The 19,782-nt window shown below is 36.3% G+C and overlaps 1 protein-coding gene across 1 annotated transcript; it reads right to left on the reverse strand.

Moving 5' to 3' along the window:
- Window positions 1-15,198: 15,198 nt before the first annotated feature.
- Window positions 15,199-17,685, reverse strand: LOC125834810 (uncharacterized). Its single transcript, XM_049513959.1, has 3 exons — window positions 17,341-17,685; window positions 17,105-17,225; window positions 15,199-15,554 (listed from the first exon to the last, which is right to left on the reverse strand). The coding sequence occupies exons 1-3, from the start codon at window positions 17,632-17,634 to the stop codon at window positions 15,382-15,384; spliced, it is 588 nt and encodes a 195-aa protein (XP_049369916.1). The 5' UTR covers window positions 17,635-17,685; the 3' UTR covers window positions 15,199-15,381.
- Window positions 17,686-19,782: the final 2,097 nt, after the last annotated feature.

Here is a 19,782-nt window from a genome sequence, read left to right on the forward strand (position 1 = left end):
ACCCAATCATCTACTTCAAACTTTAATTCTCTTCTCCTAACATTAGTCTAGGATTTTTGACGACTTTGCCTTTCTTGAATATTTTTCACTTTCTCCATAGGTTGATGATCTAAGTCTGGTCCTATCAACCCAACTTCACCAACTTCAAACCATCCAATAGGAGATCTGCATAGCTTCTCATAAAAGGGCCTCATCATACAGAGCCATTTGAATGCTAGAGTGGTAACTATTGTTATAAGCAAACTCAATGAGAGGTATATGATCATCCCAATTACCTTTGAAATCAATCACACATGCCCTCAACATATCTTCTAAAGTATAAATAGTGCGCTCTGCTTGACCATCTGTCTGAGAATGAAAAGCAGTACCCAAGTTGACCTTTGAACCCAAACCTTTCTGGAATGACTTCTGAAATTGTGCACCTCTATCTGAAATAATCGAAGATGCAACTCCATGAAGTCTTACTACCTCTTGAATATATTACTTTGCATAATCCTCTGCTGAATGGGTAGTATTTATCGGTAAAAAGTGGGCTGATTTAGTCATTCGATCAACAATCACCCAAATGGAATCATGTTGCCTGTGATACAGTGGCAAGCCAGTAATGAAATCCATATTGATCATCTCCCACTTTAATTCTGGAAGTTCTATATTCTGATCCATACCACCGGGCCTTCGATGCTCTACTTTAACTTGTTGGAAATTCGAACATTTAGCAACGAACTCTGCGATACCTCTCTTCATACTGTTCCACCAGTATAGTTCTCTCAAGTCACGATACATCTTTGTGGAACCCGGATGGATAGAATATCTGGAGCTATGAGCTTCCTCCATGATCCTCTCTTGGAGTTCATCCACCCTTAGTACACACAATCTACCTTGATACCTCAATACACCATATCCCCCTTGTTCAAAAGCCATTACTTTTTGCTTATGAACATTTGCCTTCAATTCAAGCAAAATAGGATCTTGGTCTTGTTTCTCTTTCACTTCAGACACTAATGATGATTCAGCCCCATTCATCACCATTATTCCTCCTTTAGTGAAATTCATTAGTCGAACTCCTAATCGTGTAAGTTTGGGCACATATTTTGCTAACTCTCTCTTTTTTCCTTCAACATGGGCGGTACTACCTATAGACAAGCTACTCAAGGCATCATCAACAACATTAGCCTTACTTGGGTGATAGAGAATGCTCATATCATAATCTTTGAGTAACTCTAACCACCTTCTCTGTCTGAGATTAAGCCATTTCTGACTAAACACATACTGAAGACTCATATGATCGGTGAACACATCTACATGAACACCATAAAGATAGTGACACCATATTTTTAAAGCAAATACTACAATAGCCAACTCTAGATCATGGGTTGGGTAATTCTTCTCGTGAACTTCCAGCTGTCTGGAGGCATAAGCTACAACATTACCATTCTGCATTAACACCCAACCCAATCCAACTCTGGATGCATCACAATATACCACAAAGCCTTGCGAACCTTCTCGTAAGGTCAATACTGGGGCAATAGTCAACCATTTTTCAATTCCTGAAAGTTTTTCTCACAAGCTTCAGACCATTAAAACTTCACTGTTTTCTGAGTCAACTTAGTCAATGGGGATGAAATAGATGAGAACCCCTTGACGAACCTTCTATAATATCCAACCAACCCCAAGAAACTCCTAATATCAGTTGGAGATGTGGGTCTAGGCCAATTCTGCACTGCCTCTATTTTCTGTGTATCAACTCTAATTACATCACCGAAAATAATGTGGCCAAAGAATACCACAGACTTAAGCAAAAACTCACACTTAGAGAACTTAACATACAACTCTTTATCCTTTAGAGTTTGGAAAACTACTCTGAGATGACTAACATGATCTTCCTCACTCCTCGTATAGATTAGTATGTCATCAATGAATACGACAACAAACATATCTAAATAAGGCTTGAATGCTCTATTCATAAGGTCCATGAATGCTGCATGAGCATTGGTCAAACCAAAGGACATAACTAGGAACTCATAATGATCATAGAGGTCCTGAAAGCTGTCTTTGGAATATCACATTCCCTTACATTCAACTGATGGTAGCCAGATCTCAAGTCTATCTTAGAAAAATAAGTGGCACCCTGAAGTTGATTGAAGAGATCATCAATTGTTGGAAGAGGATACTTATTCTTGATGGTAACCTTGTTCAATTGACGGTAATCTATGCACATTTTAAGAGAACCATCCTTCTTCCTCACAAACAAGACCGGAGTGCCCCAAAGGTGAGACACTTGGTCGAATAAAACCCTTCTCAAGGAGATCTTTCAACTACTCTTTTAACTTTACTGGTGCCATCTTATATGGCAGAATAGGTATAGGACGAGTATCGGGAAATATATCTATACCGAAGTCTATTTCTCTCTCAGGAGGGACTCCGGGAAGATCATCTGGAAAGACTTCTGGAAACTCTTTTACTACTAGAACAAACTGAATATGAGGTATCTCAACACTAGAGTCATTAATTCGGACTAAATGATAAACACACCCCTTGGAAACTAACTTTCTCGCCTTAAGGTACAAAATAATAGACCCTTAGGCACTGTTGAACTACTCTTCCACTCTATAACTGGCTCATTAGGAACCTGGAACTTAGCAACTCGAACTCTACAATCAACTGAGGCATAACAAGCATGAAGCCAGTCCATACCTAGAATGACATCAAAATCTACCATATCTAACTCATCTAAGTTAACTATTGTGCTCTTGTGATTGACAGAAATGGTACAATCACGATAAACTCTCTCTGCTAGAATAGACTCACCAATAGGTATAGAGACACTAAAGGGCTCAAGAAGTTTCTCAGGAAGAACATCAAAATTCATCGCAACATAAGGAGTCACAAAAGATAGACTCGCTCCTGGATCTAGCTAAGCATAAACATCAAAGTTAAAGACTTGGATCATACCAATGACAACATCTGGAGAATCCTCTTGCTCTTGGCGACTAGTGATAGCATAAAGACGGTTTGCTCCTCCGCCTGCCCCTAAAGTTGCTCCTCTAGATGCAGTTTTGTCTGGTGGAGAAACTGAAGAAGATTGGGCCTTATTGCCCCCATTACCATTTCCTTGTCTATTCTTAGGACACTCTTTCATAAAATGACCGTTCTGACCACACTTGAAGCAACCAGTAGAGGCATCACGACACACCCCTTAGTGGCTCCTACCACACTTAGCACATGCATGAGTCTTATTACCCCCTTGTGCCACACTATCTTGAGAATGCGCAGGTCTAGTTCTAAAATTATGTGAATTCTGATTTTGAAACTCACCTCTATTCCTTGGTGCAAGTGCACTTGCAGATGATGGAGCATGTCCCTTTTTTTCTGTTAGAAAGATGACCGGTTGGGATTACTCTTCTGCTGTCCGGACTCATTCCCTATCTTAGCTCTCTTGTTTCAGAACTCTTCCCTATCTTTCAGCTTATCTTCCTCATCTCGTTGCACATGGATCTTCAACCTTGCTATGTCCATGTCTCCTATCAGCATAGCTTCCTTGCCTTCACGAGACAACCCAGCAGCGAAAAACTCATCATGCTTCTCATGTCAGCAACCATTTCTGGAGCATAGCGGGACAGTTGGGTGAACTTCAAACTATACTCATGAACACTCATACATTCCTGCTTAAGAATAAGAATTCTCGTACCTTTGATTCTCTCAGTTCACAGGAAAAGAAACACCCCAATAAGACCTCTTCAAACAAAGCTGAACTCACAAGTGGTGCACCTTCAACTCTATTCTTTTTCCATTGATCAAACCAAATTCTAGTGACACCTTTCATTTGGTATGCAACTAATTCTATCCTCTCAGCATCAACAATGTGCATAATCTCAAAAACCATCTGAAGCTCTTCAATAAAGTTTTCTGGATCCTCAATGACACTTGAACAAGTGAAGCTTGGAGGATTCATCCTTAAGAACTCATGGATCCTAGAAGTATTAGCCATTTTCTGTCGATTCTCTCTCTATCCAACTTGATTGGTCACAACTTGACTCGATATCCAAATAGTTTCCCAAAACTCACCATTGGTGACCTCTCCTTGGGTTTGCACTTAAGGTGCATTAGGTACCCCTTGTTCCTGTGGTTCAACATTCCTTCTAGCGGGACAACCTCTGACAGCTCTTCGTGGAGGAATAATCTGAAAATCACGCGCAAGCACAAATTAAAAGAAACTTTTTAGAGATAACCTATATCGCACGAAATGAGTATGAAAGAACTGAGATAATTCATAAATGTCACAGCCTCCTAATTATAGATGTGACACAGTTCACACCGATACCTAGGACTCTACATACACAACTTTCATAGACTCCCTAGGACTCTTGAACTCTAAGCTCTGATACCAAGTTTGTCATGCCTCGAGCCTACACCCTGGGAGGAACTGGCACTCGAGAACCATTGCTGACCCCAAGCGAACCCTTTGCCTGTCTTAACTCTTAGCGGAAGACTTAAATAGCAATAAAACCGTCTCAAAAGATAAACTCATGCAATAAACTTAGAATGTCTTAAAAGAAACATTCAACTAGCCCAGATGGCAACTCAAGTCTCAAACATCAAAACTGAAATGGAAAGACTCAAGAACTAACATCAACTAACTATCTATGAAGCCTCTAAAAACTGAGATGGACGTTGGGAAAAGATCCACGACATCCTAATGAACTAAACTGATAAAACACTAAAAAAGGATCCTCTAGAAGCAATGAGGCTCACCAACAACTCTAAAGCTCAACTGAATCAAGGATGCGGTGGATGCTGATTCTGGTTACTTTTATCTGCATCATAAAAGATGCAGGCCAAATGGCATCAATACATTTAATGTACGAGCATGCGAGGGAAATACTAAAACAAGACATAAGCTTGAAAGGAACTGAAGGAACATACTTGGTCTCAACTCAACTCATTTCAATATAAATGCAATATAAAGAAAAACTTTTAAAATATGGATAACAACTTTGTGTATTGAAAAATACAACAATAGCTAAGTTTGTATATGAAAATACAAATAACTATGTGTATGTAAGAGTACAAAATATTTTGTGGTAGTTTCTCTAACTGACAACCATCACTATGAGCTAGTGATGATACAATGTTTTGCCTCATGCTGCCAGGGCCGTCCTATACCATGTCGGGGGTATAGAACCTAACTACTAAGTGGATCCACTAGTCTATGCTAAAAATCACTAAGAAATCATCTAAAAAGTATGACCATTTTCTACCCATGTTGGCTACACAATTTATGGAGACCATGAATTATCTTAACTCAACTTATCCCCAAATCGGTGCTCAATACTACTCCCAAAAATATAATTAGCTCATATTTTAAAAAAATAACTCTCTCTGTGATTTGAGATAATTGCTCAAATACTAGCAATGTGAAAACATTTACTCTTTACTCAAAAACTAGCTCAGAAGATCTTTTGGAAATCGGTGTTTCCTCTCTTGTTTAAATGTGAAAACATTTACTCTTTGGGAATACATAGTCCCAATATACTCTTTTGAAGAAAATGAACTTCATTTCTTACTCTTTACTCAACTCAAAACTCAAGTCTTAAAACAAGTTTAAAGCATTTGCAAAAGACTTCTTCAAAAGACTCTAAGAACTTTCTAGACTTGGCTCTTAACTTTCCTTGAATTTAAATTTATGGATTCAAGGTTATGATTCATGTTTCTGGATGATTTCTAGATGTTTAGAAGTCATTTAGAGTAGTTAAAATCGATAGGAAATTAGTACACTTTAGAAGGACTCAAACGGGATAAACGACAAAAACAGGTGGGGGCGGACGACCCGGGTGCACTGCTGGCGCATTGCGTCTGCCCCAAAAGTTCAGAGATCCATTTCTGGCGCGCCGCCCTAGCCACTCTAGTGCATCTGGGGCTCGCCGCGACAGCCCTTCCCTAGGTGTTCCCAACGAATTTTCCAACTCGTTTTCTGATCTTAATTCTATTAAAGTCGGTCTTTTTTCTCAATTTCTCTTTAGGTTCTTATACCCAAAACATGTACACAAGAATCTAACTCAAAACAACTCTACTAACCGTAACTATTATCTCAAGAAACTCAATAATCTCATCCCAAATCAAGAACAAAAGTAATTCAAGAACACACATCAAGAACATTCAAACTTTTAACTTTTAGGACGAATTCACGCTGAAATAAACATGTTTGGCACGTGGGTAAACGAATTCAAAGCTATGTGAACTCACATACCTCGTAGGGATTAACCCTTGGCGAAATCCACAACCAAATCGCAAGAACTTGACGAATCTTGACCTTTTCTTCTCCTTTCTCCTCTTGAGTTCTTTCTCTAAAAATCCTAGCGTGAAATCTTTGAGTGCGTAAACTGAACCAATTCAGTTTAGACCCCTACTTAATTACCAAAAACGAAATAAATTAATTGGTTTGGAAAAATCCAAAATACCCCTTTAAAATCCGGTTAACTTTCCTTATCTAGACAACCTAACTTCGAACGGGCATATCTCCCTCATATGAACTCAAAAATTAGCAAACTCGGTGGCATTGGAAAGATAATTCCAAGACCTTTCATTTGACATCTTATTTGCCACCTTACTCATCTTGTACTGAAAGTTATGGTCATTTGAAGTTGACACAAAACTCATACTTTACATAACTTTGCCAAATTTCAGATTTTTCTTTCTTTCCAAAAATGGTTTTTTCTAATTCTAGATCTTTCAAATAACGGGGTGTTACAAAAGTAGTAAATTATTATTGTCTTATTGGGTTATCAATTTAACCAATAACCCAATAGTAAAAACCGAAACCGAACCAATAACCCAATAACTTTTTTTAAAAAACCCAATAATCCAATAACATTTTTTCGATTCGATTTATTGATCGGTTCAATTTTTGCACACCCCTAAAAATAAGTATATATGAACCATGTGTGACATAATACAATTTTTATATTCTCATTTCTTTGACTTCCTTCTTTTTAATAATAAGATATGTTCTATTCAAAACAAAAATAATAAGTAATAAGATATGAACAACTTATGTTGCACTGGGGCGTTAATACATTGTTAAATTAGGTCTTAGGCCTAACTCACACCCCAAAAGCTAGCTCAAAGAGAGGAGGATTGCCCAAGCCTTATAAGGAGTCCACCCATCTCATTAACCACCGATGTGCGACTTTTGTCACTCTTTAACACCCCACCTCACGCCCAGTGCATCTGGTGCGTGGGCAATTTTGATTTTGGGGGCCCCAACATCGGGTGAGACGGGCCCTGCTCTGATACCATGTTAAATTAGGTCTTAGACCTAACTCACACCCCAAAAGCTAGCTCAAAGGGAGGAAGATTGTCCAAGCCTTATAAGGAGTCCACCCATCTCATTAACCACCGATGTGCGACTTTTGTCACTCTTTAACATACATTTATATAATAAATAATTGTGTTGATACACATCAAGAAATTATAATCAATATATTGCATGCGTCAACTAAGTTATACAACAATCAATATTTTGGAAATTATAATCTAGAAGTATGTTGATCTGGTATTCTCACTCAAAAATTGGAGTCATGCTCAAAGTTTCACCACTTGCACATGTAAGCGCGACCGTGCTAGAAGTTCATATATGGTTCGTCGAGCTCAATTATTTTTTCTCAAGTTAAGAAAATAATTAAAATATATTAAATTCAGAATTCAGTTATTAGTAATTGAAATTGTCATTCTAAAATTCATCCGAACATATAATGTTAAAATTCTAACTCCATTTATATTGATGCAAGTATATCGGTTCATTTAATAGTGAATGCACGTCAAATGATGGTAAATTTTATTTTACATAAATATGCCATTTAATTTGGCTTCAAATCACATTTATGCCTTTCAACTTTCGGTGTGCACAAGTAGACACTTAAATTTGTATAAAGTTGAACAAATAGACACACATATCCTACATGACATCCTACATGTCATTTTTTATCCTACATGGTGTCCTACGTGTATTATGTCGGATATAAAAACTTTGATTTTTTTTTCGAAAAAAAGAACTCAAATCTAAATCCATTCCAAATAAATCGGATTGAATAGTTTTTTGTAAGTTTGGTTTCGAATTAATGGTTTGGTTATTTTGGATTTTCGTTTTTGAGCTAATAAGTTGAGTTTTTTTCTTCTTATAAAAATGAACACCCTAATAAAGTATTCATGTCAAATTGCCTTAATAATTTCTCAATTCCATCACAATCATCCAAACAAAATGTTCATTCGAGCAATGAACCATTATCAAGGAAATTCCAAATTTAAATAAAAAGTATGGAAAAGGGTCAAAACTACCCTTAAACTATCCGAAATAACTTAAATATACCTATAAACTATATTTCAGCTCAAAAATACCCTTTTGTCAAACTATTGGGCCACACCTACCATTCTAGTTAACGGAAGTAGCCATATGTGCGTTAAATGCCACATGTGCACGCCAAACAGACCCCACCTCCACATAGACGACTATGAAAAAGGGTCAAAACTATCCTTAAACTATATTTCGGCTAAAAAAACGCCCTTCCCGTCTAACTATTGGACCACACTTTCCCTTCTGTTTAACAAAAACATCCATGTGTATGCTAGAATGCCACATGGACTCCACATGTGCACGTCAAACACACCCCACCTCCACATAGACGACTTAAAGCCCTAATTTCACTATTTTCCCCTCATTTCATCTTTTCCTTATATGGGTATATCTATATGAATATACAATATACATTGACTCAATTCAGTTCTATTTTATTCCGATACTAATATGTTGTACTTTGAAGATCACAACTTAAACAAAATTCAAATTAATTCTGCTATCTAATCCTTAAATCATCTATTATATTGAATGTTTCTTTAACTTTCCATAAAATCTAAAACTTCCTTTCAATCATTTAAAGCATCTTCTAGATTAGGGACCACAAAAGCTCAAAACTTGAACAAAAATAAGGTAATTGGTAAAAAAAATAAAAAATTAAGAAATCTATAAAGACTTACTAGGTCTTCGTTGATGTAGTAGCAATCGAAGGTGTCATCCCAGTCATTCGTCAAGTTTTCCTCATTAGCGAAATCGCCGACGTTGATGTGGCGGAGCTTTGTAACAACCCTCAAAATGAAGTAGGATAAAGTAGAGCCTCACATGGGTTTTATGCATTAATAACTTGTTAAAATAATGAAGAATAGCCTTTTTAGTCAGTTTTAAAGAGTTTGGAAGTCAAACGTCAAGGGACGACCAAGACGTTCAGAAACTAGTCTTTACGTGTTGCTGTGTTCTAGTATGTTGTTCATGTTTTTATGTGTTGTTTGGAGTCTAAAATCAGTGGAGGTGACGCTAGTGTCTTAATAAATGTTTTTAGGGTCAAAACATCCGGGTACGACTCCCTGGGACCACCCTAAGGGTTCCCGAGGAGGACCCCAATCCTTGGCCAAACAAGCTTCCAATGCAGCTTGAAAGTGCTCATGGAGGGAGCATGTCCGCGTCGCGGACTAGCTCCACCATAGGCCAAATTTTTGGCCCGCGTTGTGGACTCTATTGTCTCGAAATTTAATTTCCAAAAACTTGTGGGAACACCCCCGCATTGCGGACTTGTTTCCCGATGAAATCTACAAAAATAAAACTCAAGTTTGACTTGTTTAAAAGGTCCAACTAAGTGAGGGGTAGTTTGGGTATTATAAACGGTTATTCTACCTATTTTAGGGTATTTTAAGTTGGTTAAAACCCCAAAACCTAGAATTAGACCTCATTATCCAAATTGAACCTTCCCTCTCAAATAAATTCTCTCTCTAGAACTCCATGGAAGATATTGATGAAGCTTTCAAGCTAGGGGATGGGTTCCTACTGATTTCTCCTTCAAATTCCTAAGGAAATTAATCACAAAGGTATGGGGATTTTATCTTTGATTCTTCTTTCAATCAAAGAGCCAAATCAAAGTGATTTCAATGTTTTTCAAAAACACTAAAAACCCCAATTTTAATTCTAAGATTGGGTTCTTGCATGAAAGTATTTCAAATGATGATTTATGTTAATATTGATGGTTTTAAGATCAAAAACTCCATGAACCCTTGCATATCTTGAAATCCTAATTTTTGGGTCTAAAGTGGGTCTATTGATTTTGAGCTAATAATGTGATATTAATGTGTAGATTGTTATGGGCTATTGATTTATGTATTGTTCTATATTGAATTATGAGGAATTGATGGTCAATTGTGGTATATTGGATGTTGTCCTTGAATGGGCAATTGTAACCTAAGGTTTATGATGATGATGAAGTTGTGAATAGATTATTGACTCTAGTATTATATATATATATATATATATATATATATATATATATATATATATATATATATATATATATTTTGTAGATGTTAGAATTGTGAGGTTTGATCCCTTTGAAAGTGGGAAGGTGTTTACTTTATAAGCATGTTGTGATCATGCCTTATAGACAAAGTTGGATGATTGTTGTTTTGAGTAATGTTGATTATGTGAAGGTAATGTGATATGATGTGAAATTTGTGTATGGTCTAAGAGCATGAGAGGACTTTATGTGTTATGATTGGTTGTTGTCTTCTTTGAGGACTTATAATGAAGGTGAGGTTGGGATAAACTATGTTTACTCTCACCTAGTGAAGAATGAATGAAAGAATGTGAGAATGAATGAAAAGAATGGGAGTTAATGCTAATGAATGAACGTTGGGTCTATTGTAAGGATAGTGTCATAAAGTACTCCTTTCAAATGAATGAGGTTCCTAGATGAAAGGTTTTCTCATCTTTGAATCCAAGAGCTTCCTAAATGAATGAATGTTGGGCTAGGATGGGTACTCCTTCGTGAGTTGAGATGAGAGTACTTAGTAGCAATCTTTATCCCTAAATGAATGAATGAAATGAATGTCCAAACTCCGTAGGGGAGTAATGTCTAGCACCGAGAGGATATGAAGATGGGTGGATACTCCTTCGTTAGTTGAGATGTGAGTATTTAGTAGCAACCCTTAAGATGGGTGCCCCTTCGTTAGTTGAGATGTGGGTACTTAGAAGCAATCCTTCTATCCCTTAACTATGTGCCCACATAGGACTAGCTAGCGGTCTCTACCACGTAAAGGCTAAAAGAATGACCCTACCTTAGGCAAGTGGGGATCCCTCATTCGATAAGGGTTACTACCGGGATTCCATGTCAAACTCCATGGTCTATGTCGGTTAAGGCTCTGCCCCCCCCCCCCACATTAATGAATGAATGAACTAGGGTCTCTTAAGGGTGTACTACTTAGGATAGGTGGTGGAATGGGACATCATTTAGACATTGCACAAGTAGACATTTAAGGGAGATCTTGGTGTGTCTTAGTAATGATAATGAATGAATGAGTCTTATTGGGCTAATTAATGAAAGTGTTGGTCTTTGAGCATGCTAATGTGAAAGTGAGTCATAATGAATTGAATGTAAGTGCTTATGTTGAATTGAATGTATGTGATGATCTTATGTCATTAGTGAATGAAGTTGTATAAATGCATTAAGTTGAATGAACGCTTTATGTTGAGATGTGAATGGAGCTTGTCTTGTGTAGCCTTAAGGATCACTTGGGTGTGGTATGGAGAGGTAGTATGGGATACCTCACCATGTCTTACTTAGGTGAGTCTTGGGATGACATTTGATGAGTGTTCTAGTTTTATGAAGTGACTTGTTGGCTTATGTGTTTATATGTCTTATGTGATTAATTGGTGAAGGTTGAGGTATGCATGGTAAGTGCACTTTGTGTGACCTTAAGGTGGTGCCTTAGTGTGGGTGATGGTATGAGACGTTGCCCATACATTGCACAAATGTATTGCTTAAGGGTTACTTAAGGTGGAGGTCCAAGGCAAGAAGGTAAAGGTAAATGGGTTATGTTTGTTTATGATGTATTGTGAAGCATATGACTTTGTATTGTTGGTTGTGACTTGTAAGGTGCCCATTATGTTGATGTTCATGAGATTTTATCAAAATGGCATGAAAACATAAATTCCAAACAAATATCCTTTTTAGCATGTTTTGCATATCCTCATACTTAGTACGTGTGTTGTACTAACCCCTTTCTTCTAATTTACTACAAGTGTAGGTTGTGGTAACTAGGAGGAGATTGTGCTTTGGAGTTGCTTGAATTGCTTCACTCTTCCAAGTCTTTGGTATGTCCTCAAGATTCGAGGACTATGTTTAGAAGTTTCTTAGTCATTGTAATAGACACTTAAGTTTCATTTCATTTGTAAAGGGTCGTGTCCCTTAGTACGTTTTAAGTTCTTGTCTAAAATTGGCTAAAGAGACTTAGTAGTTCCGCTTCCGTATTGATGTTTTCAAATGTTGTTGACTCTTGAAGTCTTATGATTTTATTGAATAAAAGTTTTAAATTCTTAGTGATTTTTATGATCTATGTGATGAATGAATGCTAAGGCTTGTATAAGACCTCTGAGAGGTCGAATACGCATGTAATGGCTAGGGGGTGCTCTCGGGTCGTTACAAGCTTGGTGACCACCGCTAGGGAAGCCGCCGTAGTCGTCTTCCATGTGCCTGGAATTTCGGTGATAAGTATATTAGGTCTCTTACGACAATTGCTATTTTGCGCCATGACCGTGAGTTGAATCAACAAGAAAGCTTCGCTAAGATTTGTTTAAACAAAATTAATTTATTAAGAGAAATTAAAATAATAAATTACTGTTAACTGATTAGTTAAAATGAGTGTGTTTATATTATACTTTAGATTGTTTCTTTTATTGTATTTGAAATGGTCATCAAATTGCATTTCTCTACTTCATTCACGTATACAAGTTTCTGCAAATGTTTTTTCCTTTTTTTGGTTCAATATATACTTTTCAAGATGAAATGAGGGGAAAATAGTGAAATTAAATCTTTAAGTCATCTATGTGGAGTGTTTGACGTGCACATGTGGAGTTCATGTGACATTTTAGCACACACATGGATGCTTCCGTTAAACAGAATGGCAAGTGTGGTCTAATAGTTAGACGGGAAGGGCATTTTTTAGCCGAAATATAGTTTAAGGGTATATTTAAGTTATTTTGAATAGTTTAAGGATAGGTTTGACCCTTTAATTTTCCGTAGTCGGCTATGTGGAGGTGGGGTCTGTGTGGCGTGCATATGCGGCATCCATGTGACGTTTAACACACACATAGATACTTCCGTTAACCAGAAAGATAGGTGTGGCCCAATAGTTTGATGGGAAGGGTATTTTTGAGCCGAAATATAGTTTTAAGGTATATTTGAGCTATTTCGTATAGTTTAAAGGTAGTTTTGACCCTTTTCCATTTTTTAATAAGTGTGCCAAGTTAAACTTTACCAAGTAAAATGGGACAAAGGGAATAATAAATAAAGGTGTAATTACAATATCCCTATTTGAGTCAACTAGATTAATCTATGTATAATACTGTATTAAAAGTATACCTTTAATAATGCTGGTTAAACTTTTTATCCATTATTAAAAGTCCCTCCTTTAGACAAAAATGGTTTTCACAAAATTATCATTTACTATTTTATCATAATTTAAGAATAATAATAAAAAATAAGCTTTTGAAATATATGATCTAAAACAATATTTTTGAGCATTAAACCTCTATACAAAGTGCATTTTTTTTTATGCGTAGGGCAAATGCTTTTGTAGATTGGAATTCTTTTATATGATTTAGGCAAAAATAAGAATGAAATATTGACATTTGGGATCGAGCCCTGCTCAGTATTGTCTTTTGAGTCGAGTCTGTCGCATAGGGGTTTCCTAGTGTCGTTTATATCCCTTGTGTGATTTACAGGCTATTACACAGTGTGAGATTTACCTGGTGCGCACAAAGTGCTTACCAAAGAGTGCTCACCCGAAGGACAGAGATGAACTCAATTGTTTCTTGAAATGGACAGGGAACTCAAATTGGGTGCATGCAGTAGAATGGTCTGGGCAGAAAGGCTTTGAGGCTGCACCGTCTGTTTCTTTCACAGTAGACGGTGAGGAGAAAGGTGTTGAAAAGAAGTATGGACCACTGATGTTCCTCAAGGTCCACGATGCAGGTCATATGGTGCCAATGGACCAACCTAAGGCAGCACTTGAAATGCTTCAGAGGTGGACTCATGGCAACTTGTGAAGAATCAATTCAAGAACACATACACTGAAACAGATTAACAATTTACCAGCTTTATAAAATTAGCAAAACATAGAAAGTCATGTAGATATATTTCACCTTTTCAGGTGAATGTTCTTCTAAGATATTGGATTAAGCATTATGACATACAGTGAAACACACTGTTTACTCTCATGATTTGTTAATCCTATCCTGCATTCTGTTGATCACGCTGGTGTAAAAACAATTAATAATTTCAAACCTGTAAGGAGCACTGTGATCGAACAGTATTCAGGGGATAACAAAAGGGCATAAACAGGCAAGCCATTCAATACAAGAACTGACGAAACTAATTTTGATTCTAGCTTTAACTGATGTTAAGAACTGGCTTTTTCCGTATTTTCTGTGCCTTAACACTGATATGATCATATCCCAACATTGCGGGGAAGAAAACAGATTGATTTTTCCCCAGCAGCAGCAGAACATGTAACTAACACTTTCAACGCTGAAGTGAATTGCTCAATACTTGCAAATATTTCATACTTTTACCCCTTCAGTGGTGATACTCAAGCAGCAGGATCGTCAGTTAAATTTTCACAGTCAGAGGATAAACTTTTAAATAAACAGCTGGAACAATGCCCTGATTCCTCGGACTCTGGTACAGGTTGTGCATTGACATATTCTGCACTAAATATTGGACTAGCTTGAAAAAAACAAATATAGCCTACAGGTCCTGTATGTTCAACCAATTCAGCTAAATATAGACCTAGATGATTACACAGGATCCAGGTCCCCTATTCCTCTGGCTCTGAAACAGACAGTATCGACATACCAAGCTTGAAGAAAATTTCTCCAATTCGAACGACCATAAACTTGGACCCCATGCATTTCCGGTCTGTTAAACCAATTCATTTACATCAAGATTGTTTATTTATGTCTTAGATATCCTCATTGAGCTGAACATACTGAATGGGGAACATAATCACATGTTTATTGATGTTGTTAGATGGCACATCAAGCAAACTTTGATATGCTACCCAAGACTTAAATTTCACATTTCGTTTAAAGCTTTCACAAGATACATAACTATAATAATGGAAGCGCACCCCATGGTCTTCTAAGCTCAGAGTAGTGTTTAAAGGAGAAAACTAATATTTAACAAAAGATGCATTCATGTTCTTTTTGTCAATTGAACGATGGAGATGTACACAAACATTAAGGCTGCTCAAAAGAACATTTGACACACAAACACCTGAATGCAATAGCTATGAACCGCCTCTTGCTCGATATAGTTCCCTCAAGGTCTCGATCACAGGCTGAAAACCTGTCCGCAATGGAAAAACTGATACCACTCGTAGATGTCGTGCATTTCCATTCTTTGGTTGGGACAAGGTGATCTTCAACATCTCTCCCTCCAAAGCATTACCGGCAGACGCGGCTGCATAAAAGAATTCTCAAAAAGTCAGAATCCTCTTCATATGGCCCAACAAAACACTGTAAGATGCACTTATAAGATTCTTGGAAAAAAATTTATGGACCATGACCAAATACTCTCTCTTTTCCATTTAACATGAGAATTTTAAGATACTAATTGAACTTATATATTACATTTAGCAATAGTAGAAGAAAATAATAAAATGATTGTTGGAGTATAGTTAGATGGAGAAACATTGCAACAAAAATATGAAATTTGAATAAGATTAATAAATTAGAATACTTGAAAGTCAAGAAAGTCGTGTGGCAATAAAATAGTGCCAAGTGTCAACCATCTTGGGACATCTCCAAATAAAAAGAGTTATCCCATAAATTGGGACAGAGGGAGTAAGTGTCATTAGAATTTTCAATTCCTACAGAAACATTCCCCCGTCATCTCCTACCTCTTTCACTCTTTTTTGTTTCATAGAATTCCTAAAGCATAAGGAAAACAAAATTTAGAACTCATATTGATGACAGAGGCAAGTATAAAAAGTGTGCTTTTCATTTACTACTACAGTCAAACCTGTCTCTAACAACATTTCACTATAACGGCTAAGTTTTCTTTGGAACTGACTTTCATATTATATTTTAGTATACTCTCTACAGCATCTCATTATAGCAGCCAAAAATATCCTGCAAACAATGCCGTTGTCTAATTTCAAGCATAAGTGAAATTGCCATTGTAAACTGCAAACTGGAAGAGGTTGTTTCCGATAGACCCTCCACTCAAGAGAAGTGAAATCAAAGCCAGATTGAAAAGAAAATAACGATAACAAAATAGCAAGAGAAACAAAACAAAATAAGCCGCAGGAAATAGTAAAAACAACAACATACCAATGAAAAATCCCATTGGGTATACTAACTAATACTACTAAATGAGGAGAGTAGACTAGCCCATGTCTCAACCACATAAAAGTAAAACAACACTCGATTACTTACCTTCTAGCCTAATACTTGACCTCCATACCTTCCCAAATCTTCAATAAGCTGAAGATATGTCATGTTTTGTCTATTCACCTTTCCCAGTTCTTCTTAAACGTCCTTTTACCTCTCCTAAAACCCGCTATAGACTACCTCTCGACTACTCACTACCCTTCTAACCTAATTCTCGCCTTTCATACCTTCCTATGTAGGGTCATGTCGTAGTAAGCAAAATATATGTCATGTTCTCTCTAATCACCTCCCTAGTCCTTCTTAAGCCTACTTCGGCCTCTCCTTGTGTAGGGTCATGTTGTAGTAAGCAAACTATGTGTCATGTTCTTTCAAATCACCTCCCTAGTTCTTCTTAAGCCTACTTCTACCTCTCCTTGTGTAGGGTAATGTCGTAGTAAGCAAAATATGTGTTTTAGTATATTTTATCTAATCACCTCCCTAGTTCTTTAAGCCTACTTCTACCTCTCCTAAAAACCTCTATAACCAGCCTATCACACACCTCCTAAATGATGCATCAGTGCAACTTTAAAAGATAAAAAAGGAAATTAAGAGGGAAAAAGGGAGATTAATCAAAGTTACCAGCAAAAGGGTGAGTCTTGGCAAAATCAAAGAACTCATCAGCAGAACAACCAAACAAAACCCTAGCCGCCCTATCAAACATTATCACCACAACCACTCTTTTCTCAGTAGCTATCGACATCTATAAAAAAACCCAAAATCACCCACAGAAAAAAATCAAATCTTTGACAAAAACCAACAAAAAAGCATCAAAATTGCACACAACAACACAAAAAGAAAAAGAAAAATTCACGTACAAGAACACGAAAGAGGCGTTTGGAACCATAAGAAGCAGAGTTAAAGTTGCAATTTTTGCAAAAGGGTATTGAAGATGATGATGAAGAAGAAGAATTGGGGATATGGGTATTTGGAGAAGGTTCAGGTAGAGTCTTTTCACATATAGAACAGACTGTGTAAAAGAGATTGTTGTGATCAATGGCTACCACCATGGAATTTAGTGTTATTGGTTGTTTATCATTGTTAGGTTCTTCTACTAATGGTCTTTTTCTGGGATTTGTTTGGCTGTTGTTATTGTTGCTTTCTGGATTCATTGATGGAGTTTTTATTGTTCAGAATATTCAGTTTGTTCAAGAAAATGGTATAGTGGACTGGAAGGTGAAAGACTCATGCTATGAGTAAAAAAGCACTTGGTTGGGGAATGGTGTGTTGGGCAAGGAAGAGAGGTACAAATTCTATTTTTTTTCCTTTCACAAAATAGGTTTTTAATATATTCAATGTAATTATATAAATGCCATCAAAAGAAATAAAATGAAAACTTATGGATTGACTCCATCATCTCCATTCGATAGGGCAAAAGAAAATAATGGAATAATAGTGAGGCTATACATATTACTCCTCAGATCATTATGAAAAGTCCGGTAAAAGTTTTGGACAAAAGTGTCTGAAAATCATATCATCAAAAAAATTATTTGACTAACAGACACAAAAAACTGAAAAAATTGTCTAATTCCTCTTCAATGGCCCATAAATGCTAAGAAAATGGCATGGATCATAGTGATGCTATACAAATTGTTCCCTCAGGTCATTACTGAGGGTCCTGTAGAGGTTTTGAAAAAAAGTGTCTGAAAAACGTATCACCAAAAAATTCATTGACTAACTCACACGAAAAACTGAGAAAATCATCTAATTCATGTTGTGTGTCCCCTAAATGCTAAAAAATAGTGTGGATCATGTTGAAACTATACGTATTGTTTCCCCAAGTCATTACGTAGGTTCCTCTAAATTTTTTGAAAAAAAGTATCCAAAAACCACCAAAAATTTAATTGACATTACACACAAAAAATTGTGAAAATTACCATATTCTTGTTGAATGACCCCTAAAAGCTAAAAAAAAATGATGTGAATAATGGTGAGGTTATACGTATTGTTCTCTGAAATTATTCTGGAGGGTCCTCTAAAGGTTTTGGAAAACAAAATGCCCAAAAATTATATCACCAAACTTATTGACTAACACACACGAAAAAACTGAGAAAATCGCCTAATTCCTCTTGAGTGATCCCTAAATGCAAAAATAATAGCGTGGATCATAGTGAGGCTATACATATCATCCCCTTAGCTAATTACAGAGGTTCCTATAAATGTTTGCAAAATATGCGTCTGAACTCCATATCACCAAAACAATTCATTGACTAATACACACAGAAAAATTAAGAAAATCGTCTATTTTCTGTTGAGTGGCCCCAAAATGCTAAAAAAATGGCAGGGATCATTGTGAGACTCTACGTATTGTCCCCCCAGGTCAATACGTAGGGTCCTATTAAGTTTTAAAAAAGAGTACCCGAAAATTCACCAAAGAGTTCATTGACAAACACACACAAAAAACTAAGAAAATAGTCTAATTCTTGTTGAGTGACCCATAAATGCTTAAAAATTGTGTAGATTAGGGTGAGACTATACGTATTCCCCCCACCCCCACCCCCACTCCCATGTTATTACGGAGGGTCCAATAAAGGTTTTGAAAAAAAAGTGTCCGAAAATCATATCACCAAAAAATCATTGACAACACACACACAAAATTGAGAAAATCGTCTAATTTTTGTTAAGTGGCCCCTAAATACTAAAAAAATAGTGTGGATTTATGTGAGACTATACATATTATTTCATAGGTCATTACGGAGGGTCCTGTAAAGGTTTTGGAAAATATGTGACCGAAAATCATAAATAGAAAAACTCATTGACTAACACAGAAGAAAAATTATGTTTTATCGTTATCTAAATAAAAAATTAGTGATGAGTTTACTCCGATCTTATATTTATAACATAAATTGTCCGTTAAAAAGCTACATGAATTTATTCAATTTAAATGATAAAATGAGATTAAGAAGAAAAAATTATTCTCTACGACTTTATTAGTTAAAGTGACTTTAAAAGAAAGACAACAAGAATATGATTTTTTGAATGTAATATTTTTATTAGGAAAAAAATGTTTTAAAAGAAAAGTAATAATATACTTACTCGGAAAAGGGAATTTTTGATCCATTTAGTAACCGTAGGGATATTTCTGGACCAAAGTGTTAACGACAAGAGTAATTTTGAATCAAAGTATTGACAGTAGTGCACTTATGACCAAAGTATAAATGAGAGACATTTTTGCCTATTTCACATAGTTTACGGACATTTTTTTTATATATCATTTTTAGTATATTCTAACCTACAAAAGTGCTAACTTATAGGATTCA

Source organism: Solanum verrucosum, unplaced genomic scaffold (assembly GCF_900185275.1).
Source record: "Solanum verrucosum unplaced genomic scaffold, falcon-dt-bn FXZP01000172.1, whole genome shotgun sequence".
Lineage (NCBI taxonomy): Eukaryota > Viridiplantae > Streptophyta > Magnoliopsida > Solanales > Solanaceae > Solanum > Solanum verrucosum.